At 42.6% G+C, this 22,749-nt stretch overlaps 1 protein-coding gene across 2 annotated transcripts in view; it reads left to right on the top strand.

The window, feature by feature from the left end:
• itfg1 (integrin alpha FG-GAP repeat containing 1) overlaps positions 1-22,749 on the top strand; it is a 176,947-nt gene that overhangs the window by 53,769 nt on the left and 100,429 nt on the right. For both annotated transcript variants that reach the window (XM_047580096.1, XM_047580095.1), the window contains exon 9: positions 2,016-2,110. In XM_047580096.1, the coding sequence (XP_047436052.1) occupies positions 2,016-2,110 (95 nt within the window). The remainder of the gene's footprint in view (positions 1-2,015; positions 2,111-22,749) is intronic.

The following is a 22,749-nucleotide window of genomic DNA, read 5'->3' as shown; positions in this document are numbered from 1 at the left end:
TCTCAACAAGAAGAAAATGGCCTTTAGATCACGGGACCGAGCAGAACTCAAACGAGTACAAATGGAATTCAAACACAGCATCAGGGAGAGCAAGGACAACTACAGGAGAAAACTGGAGCACAAACTGGAAGATAACAACATCAGGGACGTCTGGAGTGGGATGAGAGAGACTACTGGCTTCTAGAGGAGAGGTGGGGGAGCAGCTGAACGACGTACGAACGAGCTGAACCTGTTATTCAATAGGTTCAACTCCAACCTCCACACCCCCGATGGCCCCTCTACTGCTTCTCCGAGCAACAACCGCCCCACATCTTTCACCAGACTTTTTCACCCCTCCCGTCCCCAGGACATCCTCACATCCCCCACAGCCCCTCCTGCAGCAGACACCTCTATGCACCACCATTGTTACCTCCACCCTCCATCCCACTGCTGACATCCCCCATGCCTGAGTCTGGACTCCACATCACAGCTAGCCAGGTAAGGAGAGAACTAGAGAAGCTCAAACAGAGGAAAACTGCTGGACCAGACCACCCTCCTGTGTTTAAGGCATGTTCCAGTCAGCTCTGTCTTCATCACCTCTTCAACCTGAGGCTACACCTTCAGAGAGTACCAGTGCTCTGGAAAACATCCTGTCACGTCCAAGTGCCCACTAAAGGACATACTGCTGCACTGGAGGACTACAGGCCGGTAGCACTGGTTCTGGCACACCTCAGGCTGCTGGTGTATCCATCACAAGAGCCCCTGCAGTTTGCATATCAGCCCCATGTTGGGGTTGACGATGCAATCATCTGCCTGATGCAGAAGGCCTACTCCTCCCTGGACAGACCCAACACCTCAGTCCGGATCATTATCTTCGACCTCGCCAGCACATTGAACACCATCCAGCCCAGACTGCTGAAGGCCAAATTGGAGAACATGCAGGTTGGTGCTCCCCTCATCACTTGGGTCGATGACTATCTAACAGGCAGATACACAGTTTGTGAGATTACGGAACTGTGTGTCTGATCGTCTGATTAGTAACATCGGGCCCCCCCAGGGAATGGTAGTGTCCCCCTTCCTCTTCACCACATAGACTGCTGACTTTCAAGTGGTGTGGGGAGAACCATATGCAGCTCAACGTGATGAAGATGAAGGAGATGTTGGTGGAATTCAGGAGGAACAAGCCCCAGGGAAAGATGTGGAGATGGTACCTGCATACAAGTACCTGGGTGTCTCACTGGACAATAAACTGGACTAGTCCACTAACTCAGAGGCCATCTACAAGAAGGGCCTGAGCAGGCTTTACTTCCTGAGGAGGCTCAGGTCCTTCAATGTCTGTAACAAAATGATGCAGATGCTCTATTAGTCTTTTGTGGCTGTTTGTCACCCTTCAGGAGGTGGTGGAGGACAGGATACTGGCAAAGCTGCTGGCAATCATGAACAATCTCTCTCACCCCCTGCACAAAACACTGGACAAGCTAAAGAGCAGTTTCAGCAACAGAATATTATTATTATATACTGTTGCTGCCATTATTAGTACAATATACTAATAATGGCACTTTGGGATTGTTTTTAACTATGAAAAGTGCTTTACAAATAAAATGAATTATTATTATTATTATTATTATTATTATTATTATATACTTTTATCATTATTATATGCTGTTATGTGCTGTTATTATACTGTTGTTATTATTATTATTATTATTATTATTATTATATGTTATTGTATTATAGATTATATATACTATACTACTACTATATACTGTTTAGTAACAATAACAGTCAAACAGTCAAATAATAACAAGAAGCACATTATATGGTGTCTGTTGTCTGATGTAAATGCTGTAAAAAGACATTTTTGATTCAGAATCCGGTGTACTGTACTGTTTGTGCTTTAAAAAGCTGTTGTTTTGGTTTGGGAGGCTCTGTCCCTGTGTGTTCATTAGATGAAGCATGAATAGCATCACACTTTTTCCGTTTTCAATTAATCATTGTCACTTCTCAAACTAATGCTTAGTGTCTGTTTCTGGCAGATGGCGATGGCTACCAGGACCACCTCCTCCCTGCATGTTTGGATGATACGTGTCAACACAGTGCTATCTACCTATTCAAGTCGGGCTCAATAGAGGTACCCACACAACTATACTGATAGCTGTCAATATGATGGCTGTCTATTTCAGTAAGGCATTAGCCACTTTGCTCACTGCAGAAGGTTCTTGTTTAGATAGATGTTGGGGCTGTTCCAGCTCATGTTACCTTGTTTGCATATTCATTAATACACAGGACGAGATGTTACAATCCCTTGTGCCATGATCTAAGGCAAAACTCCTTTAGAAGCCCAGTCCAACTGGAGAACCAACCAGCAGACCAGTGGTCAGCTTATAACTAGCTTAGCAAGCAGCAGTAGGTAATAGAGATGATGGGACTGCGACTATACTTGAACCAGACATCTCCGCCTATGTCAGAAATGAGATACAATTAGCTTAGCCACAGGAATAAAACACCAGCTAATTAGCCTAGCCACCAGCAGTAGGTAAGAAATGATGGGACATGCCACTATGCTTCAATCAACATTCCTCCCCTCTGAAGTTACACACAGGAAAATGCCAGCAAGCAAGCCTAGCTAGCAACAGTAGACAGTGTGCAGTGTGCAGCACATCATTGGGGTTTTCAAGTGGGCACCTCCCTTCACCACTGTTTCGTTAAGTTAGACACCTCAAGAAAGCTTAACAGTGAGCTCCAGTGTCCCGGAGTCACCCCCTTCAATGCAGCCACCACGCCACCGTGTGCCTTTCACCGACAAATTTGATTAATCTTACTACAACTGCTACCTACTGACAATACATAGCTGGCCTTACATTTAGCATGCTCCCCAGTTAGCGTGTTACTTCCGCCACAACCACTGACTAGCTCGCTCCGCTGCCAGGGACATATTGTTTACACCAACCCTCTGTTCTTTTCCGAAAATGCCCAACTCAAACGGGATAGCAATGGCAGATTTCGCAAAACAAATCCACGGCAGCCGACCTCCACTGGGCCCACCCAGGCCCTCCAGCCTCCCTGCTCCGCATCCGATGCCAACTCCGTGTATCTATCTCTCTTGCGCTCATTTGCCTCTTCAACTCTGTCTTCCCACAGGATAGTTAATTCCACAAAATACACTATCCTTTCTTTCTCGGCCCACAACAGCACATCCAGTCTTTTGAGGATCACGGCTATCTGTTGTGGAACACTCAAACTGCCATCTTAATCAGACCTCAGCTCCCAGGCTCCGCCCACACTTAGCTGCATCGCGCTATGCCTGAATCTCGCTTGTCTGGCCTTATCTCCTTCCTGAACAAACATAATACACCTATTCTCCTTTCTAGCAGATGCAGAATTTACTTCAATCTGTTTTTCCTCAGTTGCAGCTGCGAAGCATTTCAGAACCTGGTTGTGATGCCAGGTGTATTCTCCCTTGGTCGAGGCTAACCCTGCAACCTGTCAAAATGTGACTAAGCGTACATACACAAGAACAAAGTTGGCAGGCAGCATCCTTCCCTAACCACTGGTTTAGGTTTTGGGGAGATGGCAGCACATCATAAATTGCCCCTATCATAAATCTAATCCTACTAGCCTCCATGCTCCTTAGCTCTCTCCATGACACCTTCCTTTTCTCTACATTCTCCCAGTTCACCCACTGTCCTTGCTTAGCCTGCGACATTGCCTTAGTGCATCTCTTTGCTTCCTCTTGCCTATGAATTTCTTCCACTACCATCTTCCTCTTTTCCACTGCAGATGCCTAGCTCCACAGAGGGTTCCCTGCACACAGTCCCAGGCCTCCACGCCCTTGCTGCACATGCCCCATGATATCCCTAAGTCTGAGGGCAGCCTGTGCCTCCTGAACCGCATCTCTCGGATTCCACTTCCTCCCTGTTTTAACCATGGGGGCTGCATCTGCATGCCTGACTATGAATTTCTTCCACTACCATCTTCCTCTTTTCCACTGCAGATGCCTAGCTCCACAGAGGGTTCCCTGCACACAGTCCCAGGCCTCCACGCCCTTGCTGCACATGCCCCATGATATCCCCAAGTCTGAGGGCAGCCTGTGCCTCCTGAACCGCATCTCTCGGATTCCACTTCCTCCCTGTTTTAACCGTGGGGGCTGCATCTGCATGCCTGACTACTGGATCTTTCGACTGAGTATGAGTCATCTCCAGTCTAGCCTTAGTACACTTAAAGTCTGTTAGACTAGTCACTGAGAGCTCCAGTATGCCTTTCCCGTACAAGGCTGCATCGCTTAAGCAGCGTGGGACACCAAGTCATCTCCTAATTGATGAATTCATCATCCTTTCAAGCTTCTCAACCTTTGTCAGAGGGACCTAATATACTGTCAGTGGCCACATTAGTCGGTGCAATAACCCAAATTGCTTGCACCATCATCTCAGCTTTCCTGGGAGCCCTGGCCGGTCTATGCTTGAAATGCCTTGAATCATTTCATGTCTCAATCCCTCTAACTGTGCTAAATTGCTGAGGCTTGCGTCATATCACCTTTCCAGACTCTTCACTGGCTTCTTTAGCACTGTGGGAATCACCTCCTCATTTATGACAAATTTCTTATCTACTACCTTTCCTTTAACAACTGAGATACTCCTAGACTTACTCAGCTTCACCTTCATCCTAGCCCAGCAAGTTGCTGTTTAACTTATCCAGCAGTCTGCTAGTACATAGAGCAGTTGACGTCACAGTCATCATGCTATCCATGTAGGCCCTAATTGGGGAGAGATGAAGCTCTCCATGCAGCTTTTCTCTATCTACCACCCATTTCGAGGCCTTAATAATCACCTCCATTGCCATTGCAAAGGCTAGTGGAGAGATTGTAGATCCTGCCATGATGCCTACCTCCAGCTGCTGCCATGCTGTAGTATGCTCTGCTGTGGTAAAGCAAAGCTGTATATCTGCAAAATATGCTTTGACTAGGCCTTTGATACTGCCTGGAACTCTAAAAAAAATCAAAAGCTTCCCATAACAAACTGTGAGGAACTGAACCAAACGCATTAGCCAGGTCTAGAAATACAGCATGCAGGTCTCTCTTTTCTCGCTTTGCTAATTGAATTTGGCGCCAAATCATACTGTTGGAATCTAAGCATCCAGAGAAGCCGGGGATTCCAGCCTTTTGCACCGATGTATCAATCAAGCCATTTTCCTCCAAGTACCTGGACAGCCTCTGTGCCCTAACACTGAAGAAGACCTTCCCCTCAACATTAAGCAAACTGATCGGTCTAAACTGACTTATCTCTACTGAGCCCTTCTCTTTTGGAAAGAAAATCCCCCCTGTTCTAAACCATGCCTTGGGAATAACCTGTTTCTTCCTAAGTACCTTCATCAATTTACAAAGAAATTTTCTTTGGAAATTGCTGGTGCACGTTTATACAGCCGATACAGGACTCTATTAGGTCCCGGGGCTGAAGAGGCTCTTGCGTGCCTCACCCCTTCCTGAACGTCTTACCACATTGGTGGACTAACATCACACTGATTGCTTATTTCTCCGATTGGTGGAATATCAGAGGGGAGTGCCATCTTCCTAAACCTTTTCTTATCTTTATGTATCTCCACCAAGTACTCCTCAAGTTCCTGCTTTGGCACCATCAGGCTGCCATTCTTCTCTTTACTAAATAGCAACTTCACAGATCTAAATGGATCCCTATAGAATGCTACTCTCGCCCGCTCTTTCCTTCTCCTATTTTTCCTAATGCTCACCTCCCTTCTTAATGCTGCCAGCCGCTCCTTCACACCTGCCTGTAAGCAATTAATGCCTTTCTTCTCCTTCTGTGTAGCCTTCTACCACTGCCTCTTAAGCATTCTCCTCTCCTGTATAAATCTATCGATTTCCTGCTGATGCCTAGACCTAACTACCTCCCCTTCTGGTTTCTTCTGCTTCTGACTAATGCCAAATCTTTCCTTACCATAATCGTAGATTATATCTCCCATCCTCTCCAACTTATTCTCTACCGTCCCTTTTAGTTTGCTTAGCGATCATTATTGATCTCCTCCCACATCCTAGTTTCAGATGCGCCTGGCCACTGATCTTCTCCCTCCTTGGCTGGCTACGCTCTTGTTCTGCCTCCTTGCTAGTACCTGCCTCAGCGTTAGGGATGCTGATATCCTGCGAGCTGTGGGTTACTTCCTGTCGCTGGACTTCAACCGACTGACTTGATACTCTTCTTAAAAAGTAGCTATCAATGTGGGTTCCCTGCGTTCCCTCTACCAAGCACTTTACTCCCTTGATGGATTCTGAGGCCCTTTGCTGTTGTTACTTTCTGCTAGCCACACGCACAAACCTGCCGCTTCTTCCCATTTCCACCTGAACCACTAGCTTCAAGGTTAGGCAAAGGTTTTGCATATCCGTAGTCAATTCCGTTCCGGAGTCAATAACCGTATTTGCCAATGGTGAGTCATCTTCTGCCCCTGCTCTCACTGACTGCCACAGTGAGGTGCTAACCCACTGTAGCCCCAGTGGGGACTGTTCCCTCCTGTCACCTGTCTTTCCATGCTGTCACTAAGTCTTTCCCTAGTCGCCAGCTGCACTGTTCAAAGCAGTCACTAGCCTAGGCTAGCTTTCATATTCATTAATAGGAAAGGTAGCCTAGGATGCTAGAGTGATGCATGTAAGACCAGATAGGTACACACAAACAGCCCCGTGAGATTAACATGCACTTTAAGAAATACATACGTGTATGCATACACAGTTATCCTTAGGCTCAAAAGAACACATTACACCACCACCACCCATTATCTTGTGCAATTCCTACCAGTTGGTAGGAATTGCCCCATTCCTTTTTCTTCCTTCACCTACCACCAGAGAAAGGGTGTGCAGTTAGTTTTCAGTGCAATAGAAAAATACTGCATACTTATCGTGTAGCCAGTGTCTAACCTACACTGCTAATGTCATTAGTTCATGTGAGCTAAGGTTATGCATGACCCTACACTTTGTAAAAGTAACACTGCATTTCAGAAAAAGAACATCATATCAACTGCAAAATAGGGTTGTGGTGGTATGATGGTCTAGGGCTGTTTTGCTACTTCATGACCTGGAAGACTTGCTGTGATAAATGGAACCATCCTGTTTGTGACCTCAAGTTGAAGTGAACTTGGGTTCTGGAACACGTCAATGATCCAAAACATACACGAAAGTCCATGGCCAAGTCCAAGTCCTCGTGCAGGGACTAAATGGCACTTAACACGTGGCCATCCACCCCCTTGTGTGTCATGGCAGAATGGGAGAGAATGAATGTTGAAGTCCCCCAGCAGGAGTCTCTATTCAGGGCACAGTCCAGCATCCACCCTAGTTAGCTGCTCACTTTCAACTTCGTGGTCTCGTGTTGGTAATTTTTTTTAAATGATGACAGGGAAAGTAATGCCGTTCTGGACCAACCAGGAGATGAGGGCTTTTCTGTCCTTGTTGGGAGAAGACAGTATACAGCGGGAGTTGGATGGGACCTCTCGGAATGACAAGGTTTTCCAGCAGATTGCGGCTGAGATGGCCAAACTTGGCTTTATCAGGACCGTAAAACAAATGAAGGAGAAACTTTTTAAAAAAAAATGAAGGCCGATAATCGGGCAGCCAGGGGTAAAACAATACGAGTGGTGCTGATCGAAAGGTATGAGGAGATGGACGCGATATACGGCCACAGACCAGGGGGAAGTTTGCCTTGAATCCATTACACTGTTGGCACAGTCCTCCGCTAAGTTTTTATCTTTTATTACTTTCACTGTGTTCTGCTTGAAAGCTCATAACTACATAATGGTTGTTTTCTTTCGTTCACTGGTTGTTGGAACATAACTTTACTGTGTAGCCCGCTGTTGCTAGTAGCAACAAGCATGGCTGTGGCTAAAGCCCGCAAAACAGGGGGCAGCGGGTGTCACATCTAAGCAATGGAAAAGGTAGTTAAAAAAAAAAGCTGGGGAGGTGAGGAGTGGGGTGGTGTGGAGGTAGGCCGTGGAAATGTGGCTTAAGTTGACCATTGCTCCATTACATTTTGCAGAAATTGCGTGATCCTGCTGACAGACAAACAGAGAGACAGGTGAAACGTTTCCTTTCACCTCTGCAGGAATGACAGAGGTAAAAATTACGCAATGCTTTTCTCACAATATTAGCCATTATTACATTATGAGCTGTCATTACATTATGAGTGACACCAGTAAAGCTCATAATGTAATAAGTTGTTCTAGGGAGGAGATGCAACACGTGCCTCCTATATTGCAATCGCTCTGCGTTTATTATTCTTCCTCAGCCATGTTCCAAGAAGAGTTTTAAAGTATCCATATATTATAATATTATTTTCTAAGCGATTGATCAAACGGGTTGGAAATAAACAACAAAGAAAATTGTGAAAAGTGTGATGAAATTAATGGAGGCACCCGAACATTCTGAAATCTACTCATTCGTTTTGCCTGAAAGATTACTCGGCCATGCTATGGTGTAAAAAAATTATTAAAATTTGTACGAGGCACGAGTGGGTTTCTTTTTCCACAAAATGGCATTTCGATACCTGCTACAGTTTGGTCGTGGTCACAGTTTGGTGAAATTTTGGACAAAATTTCGTTTAACATGAGAGTCTATGTCTCCACTCTAACTCTACTCTAGCGGACGGGGTCCTATGTTTTTAATGAGAAAAAAGTGTTCAAAGTTCTCTGGTGGCCACAATTTTTGAGCTACACAAATAAAAATTACATAAAAACTTAGGAATTTTTGTCTGATTCCTGTAGGACCTATGGTTTGAACTCCAGGCTCAGCTGAGGTAGGAGTGTACCGAGCATTCTTTGAACTTTTCTCTACTCGTGTGTATGTGGTAGTTCGCTCCCATTTTCTGAGAAAAATCCGAGCGGACACTCTTCTGTCTCTCATCACAGCGGCCACAGTTTTCACTGTACGTGCATGGAACAGAAGAAAAAAAAATAGAAGAGGACCCTCAGCTCTTGCTCACAGTACGTTCATTTCCCTGTACAACCTGTCGGTACTGAGATATAAGTTTTTCAGAGGGCAAAACCTAGGGCACAGTATTTGTACCTACCCTTTCCTTGTTGGAGACAGCACCTGGCCCCCGTAGCCATGGCTACTAAACCCACACACACAGAGGAGCCAAACACGGTCTGGCAAAAGATTATGACCCCCTATGAACAACAATAGAGAAGGAGGGCAGATCTGATAGTTGCAGTATTATAAAATAAGGGGGACCCTCATTAACACAGCAGCTGTGTACCTGGTGGCCATAGCGACAGAATGCGGAGTCACCCAAACCACCAAAACATTATGAACACGTTAGACATTAACAGCAATGGAGAAGGAGGGCAGATCTCACTCTGTGACTACTATTTGAATTTGTTTGATGATCTGAAACATTTATGTGTGGCAAACATGGAAAAAAGAAAGAAATCAAAGAGGGGCACAACGCTTTTTCACAACACTGTATATAATTCAGAATGACAAGCAGCTAGCTCATCCCACGACATATTTTTGTTCTTGAAACCATGGTGCATATTCAGCTGAGTGTTGTAAGCCTCGATGAAAAGTTCTAATAGATTTTTATTATTATAACAAGGGTGAGTGCCACAATGGATCGTAATGGCATCTTTTTTATTATTATTTCATCTAAGATAACATAAGCTTAATCTTTTAATTTAGCCCACAGAGGTGAAATTTTGGAGTCCCAAGCTCTGGAGTCCCAAAGCTGTAGAACTGACTTCGTAACCTTTTCGATAGATTTCATTTACTTTCTTTTTCATTTCTTCCTGAATTTCTTTTAAATTCAAGCTTTTGAGGATCTTATGGTCTACTTCACTTTTTTTTTCTTTTGTCTCCAGGCAGGTCCTCTTTAAGTGATTTCTTGATTGAAGACATGTGTGGTAGTAATCTGGCCTGGATGTGACTAAAGAAATTTAACTTGGGTGTGATAAACCAATGTTTTAAGTGGAGGGGCCATGTAGGTATGAATTTTTTGTGCTTGGTAGATGGAGCACAGGAATCTCGCATTGATAGCTACTTTATAAGTATATCAAGTCAGTTAGTTGAAGTCCAGCGACAGAAAGTAACTCACAGTTCCCAGGATATCAGCATCTCTAATGTTGAGGCAGATACTAGCATGGAGGCAGAACAAGAGTGCAGCGAGCCAAGGAGGTAGAAGATCAGTGGTCAGAAACCAAGAGTGGCTGGAACTAGGAAGTGGGAGGACATGAATAATGATTTGGCCAGTGCGCTAGTTAAGCTAAAAGTGACGGTAGAGAGTAAGTTCGAGAAGATGGAGATATTATTTATGATTATGGTAAGGAAAGATTTGGCATTAGTGAGAAACAGAAGAAACCAGAGGGGGAGGTAGTTAGGTCTCGGCATCAGCAGAAAATCGATAGACTTATACAGGAGAGGAGAATGCTTAAGAGGCAGTGGAAGAAGGCTACATAGGAGGAGAAGAAAGGCATTAATTGCTTACAGGCAGGTGTGAAGGAGCGGTTGGCAGGATTAAGAAGGGTGGTGAACATGAGGAAAACTAGAAGAAGGAAAGAGCGGGCTAGAGTAGCATTCTATAGGGATCCGTTTAGATTTGTGAAGTCATTGTTTGGTAAAGAGAGAAACCCTGATCCTGGATAGTCCCCCAAGGTGTAATGCGTTACAAACTTGGGTTGGGTGTATGTGGTGTACCTAGTTGTGGGTGTGATGAGTAACATAGTGTAGAGTGGAGTGTGATGTGAGTGCAATTTAGGAGCCAGGCAAACGAGGGCCATGTCCCTGGCTGTAGGGCTGCAGGTGCAGCAGTGGCCCAGGGGACCCACAGGCGGGGCAAGGGCCCCGGGGATTCAGCTGGGTAGACCGCTCAGGAGCAGAAATCAACCCAGGGTTGAGAAAGAGGAGGGAACCTCTAATGCATGCTCAAGGTGTTGTAGTCCGGGAATCCGACATTGTGAACCTTGCTGTGGAGGGCAATAAAATATTTTCCATAACAACAGTTATCACTATAAGAGAAATATTAATATTGCATTGCAGTGAGTAAAACAGAAATGACATAAGCTTGCAGGCAAAGTCAACATGTAAATTAAGGTTGTCGCAGAATACAGACCATTTTTTTGCAAACAGAGTCAATTTATTTTTTTGAGTGGCAGATTTTCTCCAATGATATATATTCGCAAAGAAGGTTCAACCACTAGGAAATGTTTAGTGACTGTTTAGTCTTCCAGTTCATTAGGGTTGTTTTCTTGGCGATGGTGAAAGCTATGGGGATGATGAAGTAGAAAAAAAGTCCAAAATTCTATTTTTATTGATAGCGATACAAATTGTCTCAAGACGCTTTACAAAAACTGCCCTGAAACCTCCAGAGCAAGGCTGTGGGCAATGGTGGCAAGGGAAAAACACCCTTTTAAAAGGAAGAAACCTTGAGCAAAACCCAGTTCATATGGAGGGACCCATCTGCCGATGACCAACTGGGTAGAAGCAGAGAAGATAGAGAGAAAGGAAGAGAAAGAGAAACAAGATAAACAAATTTCTGTCATAGATATATATATCGAGCTGAAGGAAACGCGTAGAATCCAGTAATACAACATATAGCTGATGATTGATCTTATGTGATAGTTTAAGAGTGAAATTAAGGTGAGTTTCTGTGTTACTAATGACTAGAAGTGCTTTACCGGAGAACAGAGCCAGAGAGTGTGGAAATAGCAATGTGAATTGTTTTGGGTGCATTGCGTACATATGTCAGATTGGAACAAGCCCATTCTATGCATCTCGAATTGAGTTATGTGTGATCTGTGGAGTACTTTGAACTGGGTCTGCTGTAAATTAGAGTTTTTTGTCGTTTTAAATATATGTTGGCAGATCTGAGTCCGTAGACGTCTGCTTCCCATTATTGGTAGATGTATAGAATGGGTGGTTGATAGCGACTTACAGTATTTATAGAGAGAGTTTTCCTTTTTTTTTAGGTGTGAGTTTTTTTTTAATGGTGACGAATTGTGGAGGCTGTATGCTATCCTGGAGCATTGGAATTTTCTTCCTGATTGTCTTGATCACATGTAGGTATTGGAGGAAGTTTCCATTATTTCAAATGTATCAAATAAATCTGTGTGATTCATAAGTAAGTTTCCCTGAAAGAGGTGATGGAGGTGGGTGATTCCCTTATGCTTCCAAGTGCTGAGATGAAGAGGGACTTTGTTATTTCCAAAGTCATGGTGATTGTAATGAAGGGCCGGTCCAAAATGCATATGTTGTTGCAGTCCGCCTGTTCTAGTTCGAGCCACAAGTTGTAATCTGCCTCTGGGTTTATCCATTTGGTGATGTATTGCAGCTGATTTACCAGGTACTTATTCGTAAAGTTAGGTGCATCCAGTCCTCCTTCCAATTTATTTTTTTGAAGGGTGGCAATTTTTTGTCTGTTTTTTGTTTTTTGTTTTTTTAGTACAATTTGGTGACTGCCGAATCTTTCTTTTTTGGAGCCGTTTTGCTGTGGGTTTGAATGGGATCAAGGAAAATAGATATTTAATTTGTAGTAGAATTTTCATTTTAACTGTTGCTATGCATCCCATCAGAGAGATGGGAAGATTGGTCCAGCGCCTCAGGTCATCACGGATTTTCTCCAGGAGTGGATCAAAGTTCAGTTGTGCTAACATCTGATAATTTAGGTGAGATATTTATGCCCAGGTATTTGATATTTCCTGTGGAAAAGGGAAGTTAGGGTTTTTGGTCTGCAGGATCCCATGCTTTGCCTAGGCTAACTTATCAGTTAGCCCCCCCATTCAAGGACAGGTAAGTACCAGCCATTATGGTAATTAGTGACCCAAGTTTCTGGTCAAGCAAGTTTCGGGTGGGTGTTACCCACAGAGTTTATTCCTATTTAAACCTCAATTTCCCACTAGTTTATCAGAACTGAAGAAGCTACTCGGATGAGTGGCGAAACGTCTTCAAGAAATTCTACAAGTCCAGCTGACCTTATTCAACGCTTTTTTGGACTAAGGTTATGGTGTTTGCCATTTAGTTTATTGCCCTGGTTAATGTGGCCACTGACAGTGTATGAGGTTCCTCTGTCAAAGGTTGAGAAGCTTGAAAGGATGATTTATCCATCAATCAGAAGATGGCTTGGTGTCCCACGCTGCGGGAAAGACATACTGGATCTACCAGTAACTAGTCTAACAGATGACTTTAAGTGTACTAAGGCTAGACTCGAGATGGCTCTCACTTAGTCGAAAGATCCAGTAGTTAGGTGTACAGCCCCCACGGCTAAAACAGGAAGGAAGTGGAATCTGAGAGACGTGGTACAGGAAGCACAGGCTGCCCTCAGGCTTAGGGATATCATAGGTCATGTACAGCAAGGGCGTGGATGCCTGGGACTGGGGCTGTGTGCAAGGAAACCTCTGTGGAGCAAGGCATCAGTAGCAGAAAAGAGAAAGATGGTAGTGAAAGATTCATAGGCAAGAGGAAGCAGTAATATGTGCTAAGGCAGTGAGTAAACTGGGAGAGTTTAGAGAAAAGGAAGTTGAAGTGGAGAGAGCTGTGGAGCATGGAAGTTAGTAGGATTAGATTTATGATAGGGGCTATTTATGATGTGCTGCCATCTCCCCAGAACCTAAACCAGTGGTTAGGGGATGTTGCCTGCCCACTGTGTTCTTGTGTATGTACAACCTGCCACATTCTGGCAGGTTGAAGGGTTAGTATCTCCCTTGGGCGATATACCTGGAATCACAATCAGGTTCTCAAATGCTTAGTAGCTGCAATTGAGGAAGCAAATTCCTTATCTGCTAGAAAGGAGAATAAAAAAAGAAAAAAAAAAGAAAGGAGAATAGGCATACTGTTTGTTCAGGAGGGAGAAGGCCAGACTGGCAAGCATCAGGCATAGCGCAGGTCAGCTAAGTGTGGCTGGAGCTCGGGAGCTGAGCTTAAACTGTCGGCTGACTGTCCCGACACAAATAGTCAACACTCATCAGGGATCAGACCTGCTGTTGTGGTTGGAAATAGAGTAGATTTCCATTGTGGATCTTATGTGTGCGACCAGTGGAGGTGGGTTGCCGTGGATTTGCTGCAAAATCCACCATTGCCCTCTAGTGTGAGCTGGGCATTCGCTGGAAAGAATGGAGGGTCGCAGTAAAGAACATGTCCCTGGCAGCGGAGCGAGCGAGTGACTGTGGCTAAGGAGGAAACACGCTAGCTGGGGAGCATGCTAAAGGTAAGGCTAGCTTAGTAGTTAGTAGTTGTAGTGGGGCTAAGCTCTCGGTAGAAAGTCACACGGTCACATGGTGGCTGTATTGAGGGTTGTGACTCCAGGATGCTGGAGCTCACTGTTGTGAAGGGGGTGCACACTTGAAAACCCCAATGATGTGCTGCATATGGCCTACTGCTGTTGGGGATGGGGGGATGCTGGTTGAAGTGTAGTTGCATGTCCTACTTCTTACCTGTTGCTGTTGGCTAGCCTAGTTAGCTGGTGTCTTTTAGTGTTTTACTTCCATTCTTAGGCAGAGGGGGAAGGGTTGGTTGAAGTGTAGTTGCATGTCCCATCACTTCTTACCTGCTGCCGTTGGCTAGGCTAGATAGCTGGTGTCTTCTTGTTGGTTGCTACTTGGTAGCTGACTACACGTTTTTTCTGTTGGACTGGGCTTCTAAATGTGTTTTGCCTCGGATCATGGCACAAGGGATTCTAACATCTTATCCTGCGTATTAATGAATATGCATATTTGAAAACAATGCAATTTTATGGCAACATCCATCTCCCATTGTTTGTGTCTCCTTCAAAGAATATACTGTAGTCTCTACTGTCCATGTCTACTACTAAGTGCTATCAAATACCTGTATATGGTGATACTGTAAGCCAACACAGAAATAGTAAAAGCTATCTGCAGTCCAAGAAACATGGAGGGATTTAGCCTTTGCCCACAGAAGTCTCAGAGACTCTTCACCTAGCATCATGGACTAGTATCTATTGCAGTGGCTTAACTCACCACTTAAATTTAAAGGATCTGTTTATAATTTCTTGTTCCCAAATGACAAAGGGCACCTTCAGAGGATTTGTGCACACCTCAGTTTTTTGGCGCTGTTTTGGTAGCATTAGACTTATTCCGGTTAGAGGTCATCATAATGTTTTTATTAATCATTGTCTATAGTATGGGGAAGAAATTATTCTGTGCCAATCAATGCACATGTACCACTAGGTGTTTCCATTTGGACTGCACCATGCTTGTATGGTTTTTTGACTTAATATTTTATAATACCCTTCATCAGATTTATGTATCACAAGTTTACCAATTCTACAAGTATTTCTCATATGTGTAGCTGTTTTGTCAGAATATTTCTGTGTATTAATTTAGTTGTTACTACACCAAATTGAATACATACAAAACACACAATAGGCACCCAAGAAGACTGAGCCAGCTGCCTACTGGCTACGGTGTAAGGGCAACCAGTGTGAGACAGACAGCCTCTTTGCAGTCCTGGTCAGGCAGCTGGTCAGTCACTGGTCAAAGCCGTGACACTGACACTGGTAGCAGGGTCTCCTGCCTGGCCTGCTGACACACAGGCATTTGGTGACACTGGTTCTGGTTCTGGCTCTCCCTTTTTTCAGCAAACACCCTGAATTTTGACTGAGGATATGTTGGTGCAAGATGTACTTATTTATACATACAGTATGAATAATAGTAAACTGCAGACCTGATTGATAGAAATATATTAGAGTTTGCAATATCATCATGTAATGTGGAGAGCTCATCACAGCGAGTTTGCGACATCACCCTTACATACGGAAAAGACTGGCTTTAGGGTAACGTACATAGACTATTCACAAAAACAGGATGTGTTTGGATTTTCTTTAGTTTTATTATGTGCACCAATTTTCTGTTTCTCTGCAAGCCAAGCTTTTTTTTTTTTTTTTTAAAAAAAGGAAAGGGTAAATATAAATAAACAGTAAATGTTTATCATATACATTTCCATGCTTTTACTGTGTGCATGATGACTCCGTTACCAACTCACTTAATGTGGACACAAACAAAAGTAGTCTGGTGAAACTAAAGCAGTGGTGTATTCCAAATTTTCCCTAATTAACACCGATTTGCAGTGGTCTTTTTGCTCTCAACATATCTAGAGCAGTTTGGTTTCTTTCTATCCACATTTATAATTCAGATTTACCTTTGCTATTTTTACATTCCACTACACTCATTATGTTTTGAAAAAGAAATATGACTGGCTGAAACAGATCTCATGACCTCTTACTGATATTACCTAATCTCTCTGCAGCTTATAATATTTTAGCAACAGAGATTTAGAAAATTGTAGAACAGTGCTACAATAGCAGTTATCTAGTGTGATGATCATTTACTGTCATCATATTACTTGATGTATAAAACGCCATAACTTTTTTCACTTTAGTCATTAGCAAAACCGGAAGAGTGATATTACATCTGTCTATGTCTTTGTGCCCCTCCTTTTTGCTTGTGTGTTTCTGTATGTGTGCATGCAAATGCGTGCATGTGCATGCATGCAAAATGCAAAGTAAACTGCCTGTACATTTGAATGCGGTATCTTTCCTCTCACTGCCATTCAATGTATCAGATTACCCTGAAAGCACAAATCCTGTCATTGTCTTCATCTCCATTAACTAGGTCATTTGGATCTTTGCACATACGCGCATCCCTACGCCTGCACAGACACAATCAATTTGCTGTTAATATCTGGACTTTTGAACCAGCTAATGTCAGCAGCTAGTTATTTAGACTTAGGAATTCTCTGTTTGACTGGGAGGACACTATTAATCTATAAAGAGGTACACTTCATATTGTTCAAACAGTCTGCTATATTTAGTGATTAAATGTCAAAACATATACAGCCACAAGGAAGGAGTGACTGCTTTATGATTTATTTAAGAAGCTCCTCTGTCAGGTTGGCTATTCATTGAAGCCTCTCTGAGTTTATTTTATCATACCTAAAACCTTTAATATCCTTGTTGAGCCTCATGAATTTGAAGTTCTCCACACAGTACTGCGTTGCAATAAAAAACAAAACGCACCTTTTGACCTTGTCATCTCATTTTTGCAACATCTTTGTTCTGCCATATGTTCACAGAATATGATCGCACCTCAGTGTCATTAGGTCATGTTTGAGAGATTTTATTCGTAAACACAATAATCTATAAATTACAGCAAGACAGTAATGATTAAGTTTGATTTAGTTAAGTCATTACTAACATGGCAGGTTTCATGGACTATTACTTTCACATAGAAAATTTTCAGACCCGGGTCGAATTGCCTTGGGTGCGCTTTTAGAGCTGTGAAAGCTGCGTGCCTTTTTTTTCCTCCCTTACACGTCATCGTGTACATTGCAGATAACATTGCAGTTTGTTGATGACCTGAAGAATGGACCAGTCAAACCCCCGCTCTTTCAAAAGGCTGCTAATATTAGAATAAATCACTGTCCTGCACAGGGCCTCATATCTGCCACCAAATCTTCTCTTTTCCTCGGATGCAGAGCGCTGCCATGATTGTTAAAAAAGTGTGTTATATAGCTATACAAGCTGTATATAAACACAGTTGCACAGTCACTGTTCACTTCCATTAACGATCGTGTAACAGCATGTTTGATTGAAAAAAATGAACAAAAATCTTTCTTTATGGGAGTAGACCAAAACTTGTTTTTGAGCTGAAGCATCTACAATGATACAGTCTGTCAGGCCGTTTAGTCAGAATGTAACAGGCAGATACATCAGCGTCAGAGTGAAAAATCTGGGTCGTTGCAGAGTCTTTGACCCAGTTTTTTCGATGTGAAAGGAGCTTTAGATACCTCTTTATTATATATTTAATAGGGATGGTTCGATCTGATCAACTGAGTCAGTATCGTGTCCGATCCAGGCCAAAATGACTGGATCGGGTATCTGATTTTTTTTTTTATTAGAACCTGTCCAATCCAATCCATAAGCCCAAACTATCTCATATATCCTCAACTTCACTTTGCGCCAATTTAATTAAATTCAGTTTTATTTATATAGCGCCAATAACAATACAAATTGTCTCAAGACACTTCACAAAAACCAGCCTGCAACCTCCAGAGCAAGCCTGAGGCGACGATGGCAAGGAAAAACTCCCTTTAACAGGAAGAAACCTTGAGCAGAACCCAACTCATATGGAGGAACCCATCTGCGGAAGGCCAGCCGGGAAGAAACAGAGGAGATAGAGAGAAAAGAAGAACAGGATAAACAAGATAAACAAACTTCTGTCAGCTGAAGGAAACATGTAGGATCTGGTGATATAACACATAGCTGATTAACTTATGTGACAGTTTGTGAGTATAACAGGAATCATGGGCAGGTTGGTGAATTGTTCATCTAGGTAGGAGTGGACAACTGGAGGAGGACATGAAGACTGGGGCAGATGTAGTTTATGTAGCTCCACAGGTCTGATACACAGCACTCCAGACCATGAAGACTGGGCTGGTTGATGAGGCCACAGCAGCAGATGTAGCTTAGAACTCCACAGGTCAGATATTCAGCACTCCAGACCACAGACCCTCACAAGAAGATGGAGAGGGTGGGGAGGGGAAGGGAGAGAGTGAGACACAGTAACAGAAAATAAATACCCAAACTGGGAGCTGGAGTAATATGATCTCTGTCAGGCCGAGACTCAAAGCAGGACTCAGAATGCAGAGATGACAAAAAAGGCTTTAATTGGATTGCTCAGAGATCCCTCACAGAGGGACAAACAAATGGCCACAAAAAAACCTAGACGTTAATCTGATCAGTGAAAACAAAAAACTCTCCAGAAGGAGGAAACTCAAATCAAAGAAACAAATCATAAAATTAACACAAAACACTCCGAATGGAGGAAAACCTCAGGACTAAGGAATTAACTAAGAAAAGACTAAACAAACAAAACTTTCTCTTCGAGAGGATTCACAGGCTTACTTGGAACTACTTTGGTTGAAGACATGAAGCAAAGCACGAGAACAGGTTGACGACGATAACACTCTGGCACGAGACAAGGGGAACACAGACTACTTAAACACATGGAGGGAAATAGGGGACAGGTGGACACAATCAGGAATCAGGGAAGACAATCAGACTGGTGACACATGAGGAAGGGCAAGTGACCTGAAACAAGAGGAGAGTTACTTTTCAAAATAAAACAGGAAATGACAGGACAAAACAACCCCAAGACAAGATGCCCTCACCACGGTGTGACAATCTCTCTTGCTAATTTCTGTCAGTGCTCTTGCTGCAGTGTTTTGAATCAATTGGAGGCTTTTCAAAGAGCTACTTGGACAGCCAGACAGTAAGGAGTTACAATAATCCAGCCTGGAAGACACAAATGCATGAACTAGTATTTCTGAAAGGATTTTCCTAATTTTGATGATATTAAAAAGGTGAAAGAAAGCAGTCCTGGTCACCTGCTTTATGTGAGAATTAAAGGACATATCCTGGTCAAATATAACAGAAAGGTTTTTCACAGTAGTACTGGAGGTCAAGGCAATGCCATCCAACAAAACCAGGTGATTAGGTAATGAATCTCTGACATGTTTAGAGCCAAATACAATGACTTCTGTTTTGTTTGACTTTAAAAGTAGAAAATTACAGGCATCCAAGCCTTTATGTCTTTAAGGCATGCTTGGAGTTTAACCAGCTGATTACTTTCATGTGGTTTCATGGATAAATATAGCTGGGTATCATCTGCGTAGCAATGGAAGTTTATGCCATGCTTTCTAATAATACTGCCTAAGGGAAGCATGTATAATGTGAATAATACTGGTCCTAGCACAGAACCCTGAGGAACCCCATAGCTTACTTTGGTATATATAGAAGAAGTGTTGTTTACATGGACAAACTGGAACCCGTCTGACAGATATGATTCAAACCAGTCTAATGCAGTTCCTGTAATCTTGATCACACTTTCAAGTCTCTGTAGTAGAATACTGTGATCAATAGTGTCAAATGCAGCACTGAGATTTAGCAGGACAAGTAAAGAGACAAGTCCATCGTCTGAAACCATGAGGAGATCATTGATAACTTTAATCAGAGCCGTTTCTGTACTATGATGAGCTCTAAAACCTGACTGAAACCCTTCAAACAAACCATTCCTGTTTAAATGATCAACCAACTGAATGGCAACAACCCTTTCTAAAACTTTAGAGATAAAAGGAAGGTTGGAAATTGCCCTATAGTTTGCTAAAACATCTGGGTCAAGAGTGGGTTTTTTAAGTAATGGTTTAATTACAGCAGTTTTAAGAGACTGGGACACATATCCTGTTAATAAAGATAGGTTTATCTAATTTAATATGGGGGTATTAATTAATGGAAAAACCTCCTTGAGCAACTTAGTCAGGATGGGGTCTAGAAGACAAGTTGATGGTTTAGGTGCTGTAATTATTGAAGTGAGCTCAGGGAGATCAATTAGAAAGAAAGAATCCAAATATTGACTAGGTCCTACAGAGGTTTCTAATGCCACTGTACTTACATCTTTGACAGCTGGAAGGGTGCTATGAAGTTTGTCTCTAATGCCAACAATTGTATCAGTAAAGAAGCTCATGAAGTCATTACTGCTGAGGGCTGAAGGAATAGATAGCTCAACAGAGCTGTAACTTTTTGTCAGCCTGGCTACAGTGCTGAAAAGAAATCTGGGGTTGTTCTTGTTTTCTTCTATTAAGGAAGAATAATATGCTGTTCTATGGCTATGTGAGCTTCTTCAGAATTAGTGGAATGCCAAATTCTTTCCAGCTTTCGAACTGCTTGCTTTGAACTGCAATGCAACTGTGAATTATACCATGGAGCTACCCTCCTCCAATTTATCACCTTCTTTTTCAGAGGAGCAACTAGATTTAGAGTTGTGCTAAGTGATGCTGTCGTACAGTCAACAAAATAATCTATTTGTCATGGAGTTAGATTGTGGTTTGTTGACATCCACATCACTGACATTTGGCACTGAGGTAAATACTGAAGGAATTATTCCTTATATCTAGTTATAGCATAATTGGATAAGTGTCTACCATAACGAAATGTCTTTCCAATTTCAGTGTAATCTCTTATAGTAAATTCAAATGTTACAAGGAAATGATTGGACAATAGAGGGTTATGAGAATATATTGTTAGACCTTCAGTTTCTATGCCATAAGTTAATACAAGATCTAAGGTGTCACATGCCGTAACACTGTTGTCGAGCTGTCCCATGTTTGCCATGCGCCTATGTTTTGTCACGTGAATAGAAGCCTTCAGAGCTGTAGTTATGTCTACCGTGTGGAATTACTTTACATAGGGCAGGACCATAATGGAAAAAATAATAAATTCTTTTGCTGCTTCAATACTTTGTCATAGACCACTTTATGGCAGAACTTTAAATGGTTACATAAATTTGTCGTGTTGCTTTGGGATGCAGACACGATGGCGCGACAAGCTTTGCAAACAATCTCCTTCTCCACGTCTGACAATTTGAATCGAAAATGTCTCCAAATGACCGAAGTCGTCCTACCTTTCTTTTCAACTAAAGGCTCAAGCTGGCTTTCTGCCATGTTGTCAATCGCTCATTCCACAATTGATCTACACACGTCACATGCTCGCTGCAGCTGCACGTGACAGAGGTGTGTTCGCAGTGGCTTTACAGTGCAGGAACTTGCAAACACGCCGTGCGGCACATTAATCATTTTTCTTCAATTACAGTGTTTTTATGATCATGAGAAGCAAAAATTGAAATCACAATCAAAATTCGATTAATCGTCCAGCCATAACTTTACACTAACGGAGGAGAAAAATGAAACAGCTGAGTGTAACGTTAGTAACGAGTGTCTCAAGGGGTTGTTCTGTTTTTGTTTTGGTGCAGCAAATCAGGTGTATAGCCTATAGTCAGTTTTTTGTTTTGATTGTGTGTCTTAAGAAGCCATGTGTAACTTCTACCCACATTATTCTAGTGGAGATGCTATTATTTTATGTGAATTCATAAAGTTATTTATTGCAGCTTTGCAATGTCATTGAGGTAAAATGTGACTTTTCTGTTTATACACTGAAATTATTTAATTGAATTTAAATATTTGCACCAAGTTGCACTTTTATTTTATTTCAGACATTAGAATGGTGCAGCTGGTGCAGTGTTTATAAATGCTGTTAAAAGCTATGCTTTAAGTTTTAATTAAGTCACAGCATAATTTCAGCTGTGGTCACATATTTTCCTTCTTTCTTTTTGGGACGAGAATAGCTGTTGTACTGTGACTTTTTTAGATGTCAGTATCAAGCAAATTACATCCATGTATTATTAACAACTTTTAGAGTGACAAAAACAAACGGATCAGTATCGGTCGATCCTCAAGGCTGCAGTATCGTTATCGGACGCGAAAAAGTTGTATCGAGCCATCCCTAATATTTAACACGTGAACAACAGCCATATGATTATGCATGCTGGATTTTGATCTTATCATCCTAGTCTCTGCATTCTAGTCTCTTTTCTCATCTCATCTCAACTTCCATACCGCTTAATCCTCACTAAAGTCATGGGGTTTGCTGGAGCCTATCCCAGCTGGCATCGAGCGAGAGGTGGGGTACACTCTGGACAGGTCGCCAGCCTATCGCAGGGTTCTGCTGTTTTGAAGGCCTTTTTTTACAAACCTCTACATGTCAGCAATCATAACATCATAGTACCTACAGATTCTTGCAGGACACGGACTTTTTTTTTTTTTTGTGCATGTCTGCATTTAATGCAGTGTTAAGTGCATGATGTTGGTATTCTTGTTCCTCTTCATCTTTCCTTCTCATTCCTTCAAGGATTCAGGATTTGTATTTGTCATTCGTAACCATACAA

This window comes from Mugil cephalus, chromosome 3, assembly GCF_022458985.1.
Source record: "Mugil cephalus isolate CIBA_MC_2020 chromosome 3, CIBA_Mcephalus_1.1, whole genome shotgun sequence".
Classification (NCBI taxonomy): domain Eukaryota; kingdom Metazoa; phylum Chordata; class Actinopteri; order Mugiliformes; family Mugilidae; genus Mugil; species Mugil cephalus.
Note: the sequence above shows the minus strand (reverse complement) of the source record. Positions and strands in the feature narration are given on the sequence as shown.